This window comes from Peromyscus eremicus, chromosome 1, assembly GCF_949786415.1.
Source record: "Peromyscus eremicus chromosome 1, PerEre_H2_v1, whole genome shotgun sequence".
NCBI classification, from domain to species: Eukaryota; Metazoa; Chordata; class Mammalia; order Rodentia; family Cricetidae; genus Peromyscus; species Peromyscus eremicus.
In genome coordinates this window covers 18,862,480-18,879,325 of record NC_081416.1, presented here as the reverse complement: position 1 = coordinate 18,879,325, position 16,846 = coordinate 18,862,480, and the positions used below count along the sequence as shown (strand labels likewise).

The window sequence follows — 16,846 nt, the reverse complement described above, 5'->3', positions numbered from 1 at the left end:
CTCAGTTCCCAGCACATACCTGGTGGCTCACAAATCTGAAGCACTCTTCTGACTTCCATGGGCACTGCATCATGTGGTACATACATACATGCATGCAGGCAAAACACTCACACACATAAAAAAAAAAGTGCTTTTTTAAAAAGTAATATTGGCTCTGGATGTAGCTTATTCTTGGATCAAGTCTCAGCTCTGCCACTTCCTACCAAACAAATAAAGCAAAAGGCTAGAAGAAGCAACTTGTGAAGGACTTTGATTGGCCCTGGTTAGCAGTTTACATTTCAGCCTACAAATAACAGAAAACCAATGGAAGGTCCAAAACAGGACATTGGGTTTATGTTTCATAAATATTACTCTGGAAATTGTCAAAAGTAATAATTATAATAATGGAGAACAGAAACAGGAAAAGGACTAGATACAGGGAAATTAAATTTGAAGAAGCCAAGGCCACTATTAGTGAATGAACAAAATTGCTTATAAATATGTTTTCATTCCTGCTAATCCAAAGGAAATTTATTACTGAAAATATTCACCTACACAAATAACAGTAGTTTGTACAAATAATTTTAATATATCATCAAGCCTTTCCTGCTGAAATCCCTTCAGTTTTGACAGGCTATTTACAAACTTGTTCTTCACAGCAGCAGATAACATGAAAACTGAGGTGTTATCCTGGCTGGCTCCTTCATCAAAATATGCCTCTCTGGTTTTATAACAGGGTTGTCCTTGACTCCTGTACCCTTACTTCCACAGATAATAGACACAGGGTCACTGGAATGTTCAATAAAGAAAGGCCTTGGAAAGACCAAGGGTGTGGCTCAGTGGCAGCTCACCTATGTAGTAGCATGCTCAAGATTTGGGTTCAGTTCCTAGAATTTTTTTTGAATGTCTCAATTTTGGAAACACTGTAGTCTGTTTTTGCTAGTTAGATAACTATTTCTCAATACTCACTCCAACATAATTATACGGTCATATTTTGACCTCCGATAAATAAGGTCGTATACGGTGCCTGCTACCAACCCCTTTACACCAGCCCAATTTTCCACTTCCTAATAAACCAGGAAACACAACCCTTGTTTTTTGTACCTCCCCCACAGTTGTATCACAAAAACACAACTCTTATTCCTTCAGATGTTCCACATCCTGTTTTGGTTCCCGTGGCTCTTCCCTGAACTATGCTCTCCCTAAATTTTCTCACTTTTCCTAATAGGAGTGACTGATGAATTCTCAAATATGGAAGAGAATTCTTTGCCTGAATTCTTCTCTGGGGAAAAGATAGCATATAACTATACAAGTAATTGACCTTCTGACTCTGGGCTATTCATACTGTCTAGACTCAATCCCAGCTCTACCTCATATTTTCTATATCTTATGGCTAGTTATGATAGAGCTAACGACAGTGCTAGTGCATAGGATTTCTGTAATAAATGAGTTGATTTATGAGAAACAGTGAATAAAGTCAGGAATATTGCAACAATATAATATCAACTATTGCCACATGCTAAGCCCTGGAATCAGGAATTAGTGTGACAGGAAAAGTCTTTTCTCTCCTGTATTTTGTACTCTACTAGAGAAAAGGAAATAAAGAAAAAAAATGAAAGTTACACATCATGATGGTACTTACATAGGATTATAGAACAGGAGTGGAGACTGGAAATAAGGTGTTCATTGCAAGAAGAAAGATGGGAAGGAACCCACAATGCAAGAATCTGGTCTAAGAGGAGGAGCTTGGAGGGTTCTAGAAACAGTAAGAAAGCGGGTATGGATGAAGATTGGAGTGCTTGGGGTGAAGTGGTAGAAACTAAAGTTGAGATTTAGGTAAAGGCCACATTCAGCAGAACTTTCTGAGCCCCTGATAGATGGATGAATTTACTTAAATACCAAAGGAAACTATTGAAGTTTTTAAACAGATAAATAATATTAATGTGATCAAACCCATATTTTAAGAAACTTTCTAGATGTCTGTTCAATGCATAACCAAAGAGGAATATGCTCTTGCTAGCAGAATTTTAGCCTGGGGACTTTCAGGTCACAAAAAGTCATCTCCAAAGTCCCTCCTTGCTTCAACAACCAGTGAATCTACGCTAAATTTAAAATGAAGAGACTTCAGTTTCTCAGCCACACATGCTAAGTACAGAGCTGTATTCTTTTATCCTGCTGCACCACTGGAATTCAAAGGGTGAGTCATGTCTAATAAATGCTTTTAATGGTTCTTGTTTCTTGCCTCCAAATTCCCAAATGCTAATCAACAATTTTCTCCTAATGAAGTGCCCAAAACTAAAAGCAGCATCCCAGGTACTACCTGTCACCACGGTCAGACAGAAAGAGCCATTATTTCCCTGCTTTATGACAAGAGGCCAGCCTCACATTTTTCTCACAGTATTACACAGCAACTGTGTATCTGATTTGCTGCTCAGCATCACCCTTGGGCCTCTACAGCCATTACTAGTTTGCAGGTGTTACCCTCGCTGTAAAAGTTTTCCTTTGCAGTTACTTTTCCCCAAGCACCTGTACTTGACATTTTTCCAAATTCAGTGTCATTCTCTTTGCCATATTGCTAATGTTTATACTTCTCTGGCTTGTCCTGGGTTCTGCAGCACGTCTTCTTTTAAAGTCATCTGAGAATTTCATTAACATATTTGTGAACAGGATGTAGCTAGAAAAGAATCGTTGAGGGACCTTTCTTTTGTTTATTAGTCAGGAACTGTTTGTAGAAATGTTGAAGAAAGAAGAGAGAATGAGAAGAATGGAGAGAAAGAGCAAAGAGAGAGGGAAGAAAGAAAAGATAGAGTGAACACTAAAATTATAGGGACATCATAGTACAACCATGTAAAACTATATACGTCATTGAACAAAAGTATAGAAGGTAGTTGTAACATAGTATAAAATACTGTGTGTAGTGGATAAATCTTGAACAACCAAGTTTAATCACTGTAGCTGAACTTCCTCGGCTACAAATGGAAATGGTAATGATATCTATCTCCAAAGATTTTTCTGAAAATTAAATAAGTTACTTCATACCTAATACATAGTAAGCCTCTGTCAAAGTTGCCTGGAATTACCATACCATATTCCTAACTTTAATTTTTTATTTGCATTTATATATTCCCTCCTCCCCTGCTTTGTCTCTCTCTCTCTCTCTCTCTCTCTCTCTCTCTCTCTCTCTCTCTCTCTCTCTCTCTCGTGTGTGTGTGTGTGTGTGTGTGTGTGTGTGTGTGTGTGTGTGTGTGTACTCAGGAAACAGCTTGCATGTGAGTTCAGAGGACAACTGTCAGGAATCAAGTCTCTCCTTCCGCCATGCTGATTGCAGAGCTTGAACTCAGGTCTTCAGACTTGAGAGAAGACAGCCTTGCTGCTGAGTCATCCTGCCAGTCCTGTCTTCCTAACGTTTTGCATTGTAGGCTCTGCATCAGGGAAATACAGATCAAAAGCACACTGAGATTCCATCTCAGCCTTGTCAGAACGGCTGCCATCAAGAAAGCAGGTGAGAAATGGTGGTGAGGATACTTAGGGGATACTTAGGGGTGTAATTGGTTGTTTTACTCTTTTACTCTTCACTCTTTGTTCTTTGCTCTTTTGGGGGACCCACAATCCAGCTCCCAAGTAATCACACGTGGAGTTTTAGTCTTACTTAAGAATGCTTGTTAGCCTTGCTTATTTCTAGCCATCTTTTCTTAATCTAAATTATCCCGTCTACCTTTTGCCTCTGGACTTTTACCTTTCTCTATTTCTGTATATCTTTTTTTTCCTTCAATAAGAAGGAAATAACCATGTCTTGTTGGGTGGCTGGGTGGCTGGTTTGTTCTTTTCTCACTCCTTCCTTTTCTTGTTCCTTGATCTTCTCTCGCTTTCCAGATTTCTCCTATTTATTCTCTCTGCCTGCCAGCCCCGCCTATCTTCCTCCTGCCTTGCTATTCTACTCTTTAGTAGACCAATCAGGTGTTTTAGACAGGCAAAGTAACACAGCTTCACAGAGTTAAACACATACAACATAAAAGAATTAAACCCATCTTTGCATCACTAAACAAATGTTCCACAGCATAAACAAATGCAACCAACACATCTTTAATATTCTACAACAAGAGGTTATGTGTCTCTGGTGGAAATCTGGATATATAGTCAAAGGAATCTAAGTCAGCATATCACAGAAGTGCCGGAAAATCCCTGTTTTTTGTGTCACTGTTCACAATGGCCAAGATATAGAATCAGCCTAGATGTCCACTAGTTCATGAATAGGCAAATAAAATGTGGTATATGTACACAATGGAATATTTTTGACCCATAAAGAAGAAAATAATTTTGCAATATAATGCGTGTGGCTGGAGATCATCATGTAAAATAAAGTAAGCTAGACACAGAAAGATAAATATCTTTTCCTATTTGAAGAATCTAGATGTAAATATACGTGCATGTATGACATGAAAAAGGAGGGAACTATTTGGGGTCAGGAAGAGGGGAAGGGAAGGGATGGCCAGAGAGGTTAATGGAAAGGTTAAGTCTGAACACTACACAATAGTATACATGTATGAGAATATAAAAGTAAAATTCAGCATCTGTATGCTAATCTTTTAAAACGTAGATGGAGAGATGGCACCATGGTTAAGAGCACATCCGTCTCTTGCAGAGGACCTGAGTTTGATATCCAGCACCCATCTCAGGTGTCCCATGACCACCTAGAAGTCTAGTCCCAGGAAATCCAATATCCTTCTGCCTCTACAGGCACCTGCACTCAGGTACACAGGTGGATCCCCACACAGAAACACCCATGCATAAACACAATTTAAAATAAATTTAAAGATTAAAAAAAAATAAATAAACTGTAGGCTATGGGGGTGCTGACAAGATGGCTCAGAAGATAGAGGTTGTTGCCACCGAGTTTGATCTGAGGAACCCTCACACTGCAAGTTGTACCCAATGTCCACACGAGCACCATAGCATATATACATCTGTTGGGCCTCATAAGGCCCGGGTGTGAGGCCCAGTGTAACTTCCCAAGCCTACCTCAAGTTTGGTGGCCCTGTCCTGGGACATGACTTCTGCATGAGTGACTCAGCACTACCTGACCTAGAATCGGCCTCTGCCTAGTAACTGCTGAGATGGCATCATCTCATTGGCCCGCTATCCTCACCATCCCCCCCAACCTATATAAATTCACTCCTGATACAATAAAGCGAGTTCCTGCTTCGACAAGACTCCTGGCCCAGTGTGTTTCTCTCTGGTAGACAGGAGGGGGGCGCCGCTCGACACTCATCATCCCGCTCAGCCCCAGCCGACTGGCCTGGTCCTGCCTCCACCCTACCTGTGGGTCAGACCGACATACATCCACCCACATATGAACACACAAAAATAAATATACGTGAAAATTTTCAGTTGTAGGCTCAATGCAGACTCATTAGCGTTGTAATTCACAGAATCACCCAATCAAATATTTTTTCAATTGTTATGAAGGTTATAAGCATAATGCGCTTGGTACAGAGCAATACATGTTAACAGATTGTCATTAGAAATGTCATTAATATCATTTCACAGTTGTAAAAGTACTATAAAAAGAAATAAGAGATACAAGACAATATTTTTCTTGTTCTCCAAATGTATAAACTTCTACTTTCTCTACATCTCATTTTGAAACATCATTTTCTAGACTCTTCTCTCTAGACGGACTGGAAATTACGCAGTTTCGCGTACTTTGAGATTGCCTTAATTCAGTAAGTAAGCAGTTTCCATTCGTGCCTGTCCTCCTAGCAGAATCTAAGCTCCAGTGTAGCAAGGATGGTGTTAATATCGAGCCCAGAACCTGACACTTTGTCAATTAACACGTTTTCGCATAGATGCACAAGTAATGGTATAAGGCAAAGCATTTCGGTAAGTATATTCTGAAACAGCACATTTATGACATTGGAGGGAAATATTACTTCCTCCCTCTCTCTAAAAAGTGGGGGAACCATCATCTTATAAATTAGGAAGAGAGTGAACATTTGGTTTCTGGAAGCTATTTTTGCCAGCTCTTCCTTTGGACAATCACGCTAGCTGAACCTGTCCCCAGGAATCCTTGCAGTTACAGCAGAGCTCTGGAAACCCGGTACTTTTCCAGGACCTCATGTTCAGCAGAAGGAAAAGTACTCAGTCTCTCTAGATTATCTTTGCCTGGGGTTCATTAGCTCTTACACTCTGACTCATGAAGGGGTGGAGATCTGAAAACTCATTTCACAGATGAGGTTCTGGGCTCAGAAAACTAATTGATTTTCTTAGCCTACCACTTGTTTATAGATCTGATGCAATTGAAAACATGAAGATTCTTATTCCCTCACCCTTATTCTCATTATAAACTAACTTTTATGGGGAGAGGGGGGCTAAGATGTAGCTAGGTAGAAAACTCACACTTTATATGCCCGAGGCGTTGGTGGGGTACTTGAGAACAGGGGAAGGAGTGGGTAAGAGAAGTATTATTATTTTTGGAAAAATTTTCTGTTACATCGGAGGAAAAGATCTTGATATGTCAAGCAGCAGAAGCAGAGTCAAATTTGGTATATAACTAGGAAATATAGAAAGTGCAGGGAGCTCAAGTATGTGTTTTTTCATATTTATCTATGTAGTAATTTTTAAAAGACTATGCCGAAAGATTACACATTTATCTCTGGTTGTTTCATAGCTTATTTTATTCATGCTCTACTGTGTTAAATTTTTATTATCGTGAGTGCATGATCCTTTTTAATCAGAAATTTAGGCTTTAAATCTCTTATCTAGTATTTTGGGAAGAGTTTTTTTTTCTACTGCTCCATTCTGCAAGGTGGAAGGAGCATCAGTATAGAGTTCCAGAAACGTCTTACTGGTCATTTACTCTACCCTGTAAAATGGATGTAATTATTTCTACTGCACAGGGCTCTCATGTACATCTACAGCTTGATAAAAGGTGTTAGGTGATACCCTCGTGATGATCAAGTTCTTGGCCTAATAGAGGTGCAAGAACCCTTATGATAAGCTAGTGTCTTTGTATTAGAAGTTTCTATTGAGAAGGAAAGAAATTTGCCGGGAGAGACATGAGAAATTTTAGTGAGGATGTGTAACTTTGGGACCACATAGAAAGCTTGGGAAAATAGTGCCCCCCAAAAAAAAACAAGACAGAAATAAAAGAGTTTTTGAATTTGAAGAACTGGGAAAATATTTTGTCTTCTATTTCTTTTTAGACTATTTTGTTTTTAAAATTTCATATATGTGGGCTGTATTTACATCATCCCCCGACTCTTTCCAACAACCCCTCCTATGGCCATCCCCACACCCAGCCTGCTTCCTCTCAAATCCATGACCTCTTTTTGTTTAGTTATTATTGTTACATATGTAAACAAATAAACAGATAAATACAACTTGCTGCGTTTGTTTAATGTTGCTCATATGTATATGTGTTAAGAGCTAATGGGTAGGGATTGGCTAACCTATCAGGGGGCTCATATACAATGGCATGTCAGTTGACGTTGTCACGTTACAGGTCATATATAGAACACACTAACCCGCACAAGCATCCTGGCCTTTGGCTCTTACAGTCTTTCCTTCTCCTCTTCTGTGATCCTCCCTGAACCTTAGTCAGGTGTAGGGGTTGTATTGTAGATGGTCACCCCATGCATTTTGACCTTTTTTTTTTTTTACTACTTTTTAAACAACAAAAATGTACTAATACTCATAATAACAAAATCTGTTCTCATGTGTTGAGGGCTTAGGCTATACCAAGTACATTATCCCTTGTAGTCCTCATCATAATTGAAAACCATGAGACTCCAATTGGGTTATTTTAAACAGTCCCATGATTAATGGGTCATGGACCCCAGTTAGAAGAGAGAAGTGAGGAGCTGGAGAGGTGGCTCAGCAGTTAAGAGCATTTATTGCTCTTGAAGAGGACCAGAGTTCAGTTCCCAGCACCCATGTGGAGCAGCTCACAACTGTCTATTAACTCCAGTTCCAGAAGATCTGACACTCTCTTCCCGCCTCCACCTACCCCACATGCATATACACAGACAAATACACAAATAGAATCATGCAGAATCTAAAAACACACATGTAATCAAAAGAAAATGTCATACTCCTGGGAGTGGAGTAGAATAGTGCTTATCAGTAGCTTCTAGGCTGACCTAGAAAGGGAGATACTGTTCAATGGCTACAAAGTGACAGCTAGACAGGAGGAATAAGCCTGGTGTTCCACTGTACAGCAAATTGCTTACAGCTAACATACTGAACACCTGGAAATAGCTAAGAGAGGATTTTTAATGTTTTCATTTCTGCAAAGATATTTGAGGGGACAGGTGTCAATGACCTTAATGTGATCATTCCATATCCATACCTGTGCCAGTTATACCCTATAAATAATTATAATTTGTCAATTGGAAATAAAACCAGAGCTGTAGTAGATTAGCTGTTTAGCACTCAAGAGGCCCTGAGTTTAATCCTCAGCATCAAAATAAATAATATAAAAATGAAACTTAAAAAAATGTAACTTCCAGAGGTGGAAAGATAACTCAGTTAAAAAAGTACTTGCCATGCAACATGAGGGCTCAAATAAGATCCTCAGAAACACCCCCCCCCCTCAAAAAAAGGAACCTGTTGGTATTTGCTTGGTATCCCAGTGCCAAGGAAGTGGAGACAGGAGAATTTCAGGGGCGTGCTGGCCAGCCAACCCTGCAGAATTAGGCAAGCCAATGAGAAACCTTGCCTCAAAAACAAACAAAAGGTGGATAGCGCATGCACACCCATACATATACACATGAGTACCCACACATATATGCACATACACACACACACACACACACAGTGACTTCAGAATAAACAATTATTTAATTAAATGTTGCACAGACCTATGGTATAGTCACTTAAGGAATGAAAACTGCTAACAAATGTCTACGGCTCTTTATTAGAATTGCCAAAAGGGAAAATAATGCAATTATTCTTTAACCAGATGAACAAATTGTGACTTAGCCACATAATGAATTCTACTCATCTACAAATGGATTGGCTATTGATAAATGCAACTTGGATGAATTTTAAGCATTCAGAGTAAGGAGTGGCAGCTCCCCAACGCTGCGTTCTTGCTATTCATATGACATTCTGGAAAAGGAAACTACAGAGGAAAAGGAAGATGGTGGAACCACCCACTCCCAGCACAGGTGGGGATGGGAGATGGGATCCGGGGCCTACTACATACTAGGCAAGCTAGTCACACCCCCAGTTCAAAGATGGAACTGTTTATTGTGATTGGCACATGAACGTGCAGCCATCCAAGTGTCCACAGCATTGCAGAGGGCACGCGTACAATCCTGGAATCCAGAGTTCAAGGTCTTTTTCGGCACTTCAGTGAGTTTGGCCTGTGCTACGCGAGACCCAGTCTCAAAATGCAATGAAACATACAACAATATAATAAAAAAAGTGACATTTGCTACATACATTTAAGAAATGAGGCATAAAAATAAAGCAATACTAGCAGATGGTGGATACAAATAACATGAGCGATTCGGTGGAAAAACTTCCCAGATCTTGTTGGAAAAAGAGGAAGCTGTGTATCTTTACTATGGTGGTGGTGGTGGTGGTTATGTAAGTTTAGATATGACAAAATGATATGAGTTTTACACCAATGTCCGTTTCCTGCTTTTGATGTAAACCGTGGAATAAACTGAGTGAAAAGTAGAGGTACTTCTGTGTATTATTTTTTGTAACTTCTTTTCATCTATACATCAAGAGACTAATCCTGTTAACTACATTTCTTGTGCATCATTCCCATTTGAAACCTGATACTGGAATACACGAGCATGTACATAAAATTTATTCATGAACATTTTTTTTTTTTTTTTTTTTTTTTTCGAGACAGGGTTTCTTTGTGTAGCTTTGCGCCTTTCCTGGGACTCACTTGGTAGTCCAGGCTGGCCTCGAACTCACAGAGATCCACCTGGCTCTGCCTCCCGAGTGCTGGGATTAAAGGCGTGCGCCACCACTGCCCGGCCATGAACATTTTTTAACAAAAGAGTGGTATATTACATCATTGTTTTGAACCATATATATACATTGGATCTTGCGCAATCTTTTCCTGGACGCATAGTACTCTATTCCATGATGGTCCCATAATGCATTTCAATTCATTGATGAACATTGGTATCTTAACAAGGAGTTGAACTTAAATTTAATTTGGAAATTTTTACAATATGAATGGCTAGGTAGAATTGAGACCAAATTTTTTCACAGATTCAGGACCAGAATGTCTTTTAATTAGAAGGAAGAAGACAAGTGACGAAGTAGAAACGCTGGGAAATTTCCTGGGTCGAATGGGAGGGAGAGGGCCTGCAGTTCAGAATTACTGCCGGGTAGGAAGGGCAGGGAGCAGAATGGAGGGAGGTTGAAGGGGAGGAAAGGCTGATGTAGGAGGAGGCCAGCCTCCAAACCAAGCCTTCCCAGGGCTATCGCACTGATAGACTTAAGTGCGTCCACAGGCTAGGCACTGTGACAGTTCGTGCCCACCTCCAGCCTCCCGCAGGGCACCCCTCCCAGGAGGGTTCCGACCACCCCCTCCCCCCACACACACCCCCGCCTCCAGCCCACGCGCGCAAGGGGAGCACACGTGGTGACCTGCCTGGGGCCGGATTCCCGGCTCCAGCTCCTCCTCCCTCCAGCTCGCACTCGGCTTGCTGCAGTATCACGTGCAGCCGCGCCGGGTGCAGGATGGCGGCGGCGGCCGCGGCGGCAGCAGCGCTGGGTGTCAGGCTCCGGGACTGCTGCAGCCGGGGCGCCGTGCTCCTGCTCTTCTTCTCTCTGTCACCTCGGCCCCCGGCCGCTGCTGCCTGGCTTCTGGGTCTGCGGCCCGAAGACACTGCTGGAGGCCGTGTGTCCCTGGAGGGGGGCACCCTGCGTGCGGCCGAAGGCACCAGCTTCCTCCTGCGGGTCTACTTCCAGCCTGGGCCGGCGGTCTCCGCCGCGCCTGTGCCAGCACCTTCCCTGGCCCCGGGGGAGAACGGCACGGGCGACTGGGCCCCACGACTCGTGTTCATCGAGGAGCCCCCCGGTGCGAGCGGCGTGGCGCCCAGCGCGGTCCCCACGCGTCCCCCGGGACCGCAGCGCTGCCGCGAGCAGAGCGACTGGGCGTCGGACGTGGAGGTCCTGGGGCCCTTGCGCCCCGGGGGCGTGGCGGGCTCGGCCCTGGTCCAGGTGCGGGTGCGGGAGCTGCGTAAGGGCGAGGCGGAGCGCGGCGGCGCGGGCGGCGGCGGGAAGCTCTTTTCGCTGTGCGCCTGGGACGGGCGCGCTTGGCACCACCACGGCGCGGCCGGCGGCTTCCTGCTGCGCGTCCGCCCGCGGCTCTACGGCCCGGGTGGGGACCTGCTGCCGCCCGCGTGGCTGCGAGCGCTCGGGGCGCTCCTGCTGCTGGCCCTGTCCGCCCTGTTCAGCGGCCTGCGCCTGAGCCTGCTCTCGCTGGACCCGGTGGAGTTACGGGTGCTGCGGAACAGTGGCTCGGCCGCCGAGCAGGAGCAGGCGCGCCGTGTGCAGGCCGTGCGCGGCAGGGGGACCCATCTGCTCTGCACCCTGCTCCTGGGCCAAGCCGGTGCCAATGCCGCGCTGGCCGGCTGGCTGTACGCCTCGCTGCCGCCGGGCGTCGGGGGTCCGGGGGAGGACTACGGCGAGGCGGGGGTTCACTTCCCGTGGCTGCCCGCGCTCGTGTGCACCGGCGCGGTGTTCCTGGGAGCCGAGATCTGTCCCTACTCGGTGTGTTCGCGGCACGGGTTGGCCATCGCCTCGCACAGTGTGTGTCTGACCCGGCTGCTCATGGCTGCCGCCTTCCCGGTGTGCTACCCGCTGGGCCGCCTCCTGGACTGGGCGCTGCGCCAGGAGATCAGCACCTTCTACACGAGGGAGAAACTGCTGGAGACGCTGCGGGCCGCGGACCCTTACAGCGACCTGGTGAAGGAAGAGCTCAACATCATCCAGGGTGCCCTGGAGTTGCGCACCAAGGTGGTAGAGGAGGTGCTGACCCCCCTTGGGGACTGCTTCATGCTGCGCTCCGATGCTGTGCTTGACTTCGCCACTGTATCCGAGATCCTCCGCAGTGGCTACACTCGCATCCCAGTGTATGAGGGCGACCAGAGGCACAACATTGTGGACATTCTGTTCGTCAAAGACTTGGCCTTTGTGGACCCGGACGACTGTACCCCGCTGCTCACAGTCACCCGCTTCTACAACCGGCCCCTGCATTGCGTCTTCAATGATACCCGGCTGGACACGGTGCTGGAGGAGTTTAAGAAGGGTGAGCAGTGCTCTTTATCCCTCCCCAGCTCCTATCCCCCTTCAAAGATACTTGAATATCTCCCTTTCATAACCACGGGAGGCTTCAGGTACCCAAAGCAATACCTCTGATCTACAGAGCCAGAAACTCCAAGAAGGCCTGCTGTTGGCTCTCTAGATATCTCATGCTTCTCTCTACCTTCCTTGCAGCTGCCTGAGCCAGGCCTCTTCCAGTCCGCTTGGCTCACCAGCTAAACCATATTCCTCATTCATTCTCTCCCACCTGTAATTCTTTCTGCGGTCTACCAAGCGTCAGGTATTGTGAGAATGAGCCCAGGAGAGCCTTGCGAGTTTAATTGCATACCTCCCTACCCACTACAGGGTTCCCTCTACAGAATCCCATAGCCTTTGCCTCAAACTCCTAGCGCTGGAAGCTCACCATTTCCAAAGAGAACGAACTCCATTGCTGGACAGCTCCAGCTGCTGACAGTGTCTTCCACACAGGGAGCAGAAACACGGGTCTTCAGAGCCTCCCAGTTCTGCCCTTTGAGTGAGGTAGAATAAGCACCAGGTTCCTTCAACATTCTTCTCCATATTTAACTTACCAGCAGCCATTTATCTGACACACAAAATGGCCAGGTTAGGGATTCAGAGCTAGCTAAAACAGAGGAGTCTTTGTACTTCCAGAAGCTCCTACTCCTCATGGTACGGTAGGTGGGGACTTAAGGAAATATTTCTTCAGAGTGAAGGCCCCAGGAAACTTTCGCACAAATGAATGGGTTTCTTTCAACACCATCACCAGCTCCCCATCCCTCCTAACCTCAAGCATGGCGCCATAGCCAGCTATATGACCATTGACTTCATGCACGGGGTTTGTCTTTGGATACTGCCTTCTGGGCCTGAGTACAAATTCACTCAAGAAAAATCAGCCTGGACACTTTAGAGTTGGCCATCTTGGCCTTGTGTTTGCCCTGCCCCTTGTTTGCCAGATCTGGCCCAGAAATGCCCCTGGTTTTTGTTTTTAATCAAATCTACGTCCAGGGGTCACCATTGAGAATATTCAAAACACAGTCTCGTGTTTCCCTGTCTCCCCCACAGTTGGCTGAGCCCGGGCCTCTTCCACTCTGCTTAGCTCACTGGTTGCCTATTGTGATTCATTGTCTCCCAGTTGTGATCCCCCCCCCAGGCTTACCAAGGCTTAAGTTTCTGCTGAAAGCAATTCCAGTTAGTTTGAAAAAATGTCTCATTGTCATGTAGTGCCAGAAGACATGTAAGAAAATATTTTATTAATTCTCTGGTCATTTTATATAATGTATTATAATCATATTCACCATCATTCTTCCTCTTTACTCCTCCTGGATCCATCCCACCTACCTACTCTCCCAACATCTTGTCCTCTTTTTCCTCATATCCACAAGAGTATGGTCAACCTACCAGGGGCAACACCCTGAAAGAATACTGATTCTTCCTGTCCCCCAAGCCATCAACTGTCTATAGCTCCTCAGTTAAAAGTGGAGACTTTTATGAACTCCCCAATCTAAGCGTAGGTGTTGACTGGCTTGTTCTTACACAGGTCTTGTGCAGGCAACCACAGCTGCTGTGACTTCATGATTGCTGTGGTCCTGTCATGCCCAGAAGACACTGTTTCACTCTGGCCCTCCCTGACTCCCAGGTTTTACAATGTGTCTGCCCACCCCCCTTCTGTGATGGTCCATGGTCTTGAGGGCAGGTGATATAGATGTCCCATTTATGGCTGAGCACCCCACTAACACTTATCCTCTATGCCTTGACCAGCTGTAAGTTTCTGTATTAACCACCATCTATTTTACAAGGAAGCTTCTCTCGTAAGGTCTGAGAGCTACGCTAATCTATGGGGAGAGATACAAAGTTAGAAGGCAGTTTGGTACTAAGTCCACTTAGCAGAAGAATTAGTGGTAGGTTTCCTCTCCCTAACCACAGCCTGTGAGCTCTCCAACCATGGGTTCCAGATTTATAGTACCAGGCGTGTTTCCTCCTGTGAAGCAGGCCTTAAATCCAATCAGAAAGCAGTTTGTTGCCCCCATAATATTCATGCCACTATTTCAGCCATGGGTATATCTTGCCACAAGAAGTCATTGTTTTGGTTCACAGTGTTCACAGTTGAGTAAGACTGTTGACTTTTTTTTCCCCCCAGCAATCTACATAGCACCTTCCAATACTCTGGAAATAAGCTGTAAGGAAGCCTCCTAGTCTGTACCATCTTCATTCCTCCATGACTTGTGACTAAAGTATATGGTGTCTTCAGCAATAGGGTCCTACCATCAAATTCTAATGAGCAAACAGAGGGATGGCAATAACCTATAGTGTTCAGGGGAGGTCTCCAAGAGAGCTCTGAACAAAGACTTGAGGGACAGTATCTCACTAGATGTACTGGAATTTTTAGTTCAGAAAATGTTTTTAATGAGACTCTGTGATTTCTTTCATTCATCTACTTAGTATCTATTGAAACACAGTTTGGGGTAACAGTGGAGGCCTTCAGGAAGTTAACAGTTTATGGAGTATATAAGGTTAATAAGAGCAGTCTTTAGGAGCAAACTTTGTGTTCCAGGAAAAGTTGTTCAAATAGTTGATATTGATTTAAAATGAATCCACATGCAGAATTTCCAAGTCTGGTCTGAAACAAGCTTGCTCTGTTCTACTAATAGTCTATTATTAGGAAGATCATCAAAGAGAAGTAGGCCATGACAACAAGCATTAGGCCAACAAAGGTATTTCTGTGTCTTGTCAGAACTCTGCCACTTCCTTGGAATGCCATCCTTGAACCCAAAGCACGAGTCTCACATGGAAGCGTATTGGCAATGCAGAATTTCGTGCCTTACTATAAATTTCCTGGATGAAAATCTGCATTTCTAACAAGTCCTTGGGTGACTTGAGTTTATATTAAAGTTGGAAAGGAATTAAACACCCTCGGAGAACCCTTATTAACAATGCTTGGTAGACCTACTTTGGGTGGGAGACAAGGAATCATTAACAAGAGGTTATATCAGGCTCTAAGCCATGGAACAGTGGCCAACTTGTATGACTTATGCTTGCACCACATGTCAGGAGAAGCAAGCCAAGTTAAACTGCTTTTCTTTATATTTAAAAATAACTTTTAAGCTAGTCTTTAATAGCTCTTCCATTTCCCTTACTTCTTCGAATCTCAAGTAACTTAACCATTTAAACAAATCCCTTAGGAGGTGAAAGAGGAAAATGATTATATTAATAGGAGCAACAGTTGCCATTAATTGAGTGACAATTCTGCCAGGCACCACGCCAAGCCCTTTTTATATTCAGAACAGCCCTCCTGGGTAGGTATTATTAACTCCATTTTGTAGATGAAACTTCTAAAGCTTAGATCGATAGCACAACTTACTCAACTTCCCATAGACGATAACTGAACTGTGATTGAACTAGGTCTGTAGATGCCCAGTGCCCATCTGTCTGCCACCCTGACTCTGGCTACTCTAATCTTGTCTCTCCAACCTGACATTTCTGCTGCCTAGAGTGGTGGTAAAAACTGGCCTTTTTCCCTTACTTGCTGCCCATGGCTTTAGTCTCTTTGGGTTAGGAATGTAGCTTTAATAATTGTAATAACCACTAGCATATATATTCCACTTTAAGGTTCTACCTCCCTTATCTGATTCTAGAGTTGCAAGGACTGACCCTAAGACCCAAATGGTTATTCTTAGATCACCACTGAGCCTGTGTAACCCAAATTCAAATGTAGATCACATGACCCAAAGCTCTTAGTCTCTGCAGGAGAGTACCCCTGTACTTATCAGTTTAAAGTCTTTAGGGGTAGGGAAAAAGAAAATAGTCTTTCCAGTTGGCATGCCAGCTTCACAAAGGGAACGGTATTTATTCCCACAGGACTGAGTTCCTTGATGGCAGAGAATGAATCTTATTACTTTTCTCAGAACAAGCACAAAGACTGCCATGCAATTATAAGTAAGCATTCACTGAGTAAGTAATCATAGGTAAATTTCATATTTCTATGTTTGAGTGAAGGTGAGCCCTAAATACAAAAGATATGGAGTTGTTTACTGACCACTGCAAATGTCTCTTGTCTTCCTTCCAGTAGAGACAGCGCGGTCCCTCCAGTGTGCTAAGACAGAAACCTCTCCATTATTATCCATCCTTATCATATTCATCTTCATCTTGGCGTGTTCCTTGGGAGCTGCCATACTCAAATACTATAGACTGGGGTGGCCTAAACAACAGAAATCCCTCTTCCCGCTGTACTAGATGGTGGACGTCCCAGCTCACGGTTCTGGTTAACACAGTTCCTGGTGCAGGCTCTCTTCCTGGCTTGCCTCTGTCCGCCTCTTTCTGGTCCCCACATGGCCTGTCCTTAGTGCATGTGAAGAGAGAGCAAGAGAGCTCTGGTCTCTCCTTAGGAAAATCCAGATTCTCAGTATTGCATACAGACTCTTGAACCTACATGATTTAATCTCACTATTTCTTCCACGTAGATTATTCATTGGTTTTATTCAACAAGTAATTACTTTGTGCCGAGAATGTAGACACAGTGGAGAACACTACCAGTGTGACTCCTTGTCTGTTTGGAGGCTGCAGGTCTAATAGA

The 16,846-nt window shown here is 44.2% G+C and overlaps 1 protein-coding gene across 1 annotated transcript in view; it reads left to right on the top strand.

Annotated features, from left to right (window-relative positions):
* Window positions 1-10,641: 10,641 nt before the first annotated feature.
* Window positions 10,642-16,846, top strand: part of Cnnm1 (cyclin and CBS domain divalent metal cation transport mediator 1) — a 56,472-nt gene continuing 50,267 nt past the window's right edge. Inside the window, exon 1 of the mRNA XM_059257807.1 lies at window positions 10,642-12,262. Coding sequence (XP_059113790.1) covers window positions 10,690-12,262 — 1,573 coding nt within the window. The 5' untranslated portion in view covers window positions 10,642-10,689. The remainder of the gene's footprint in view (window positions 12,263-16,846) is intronic.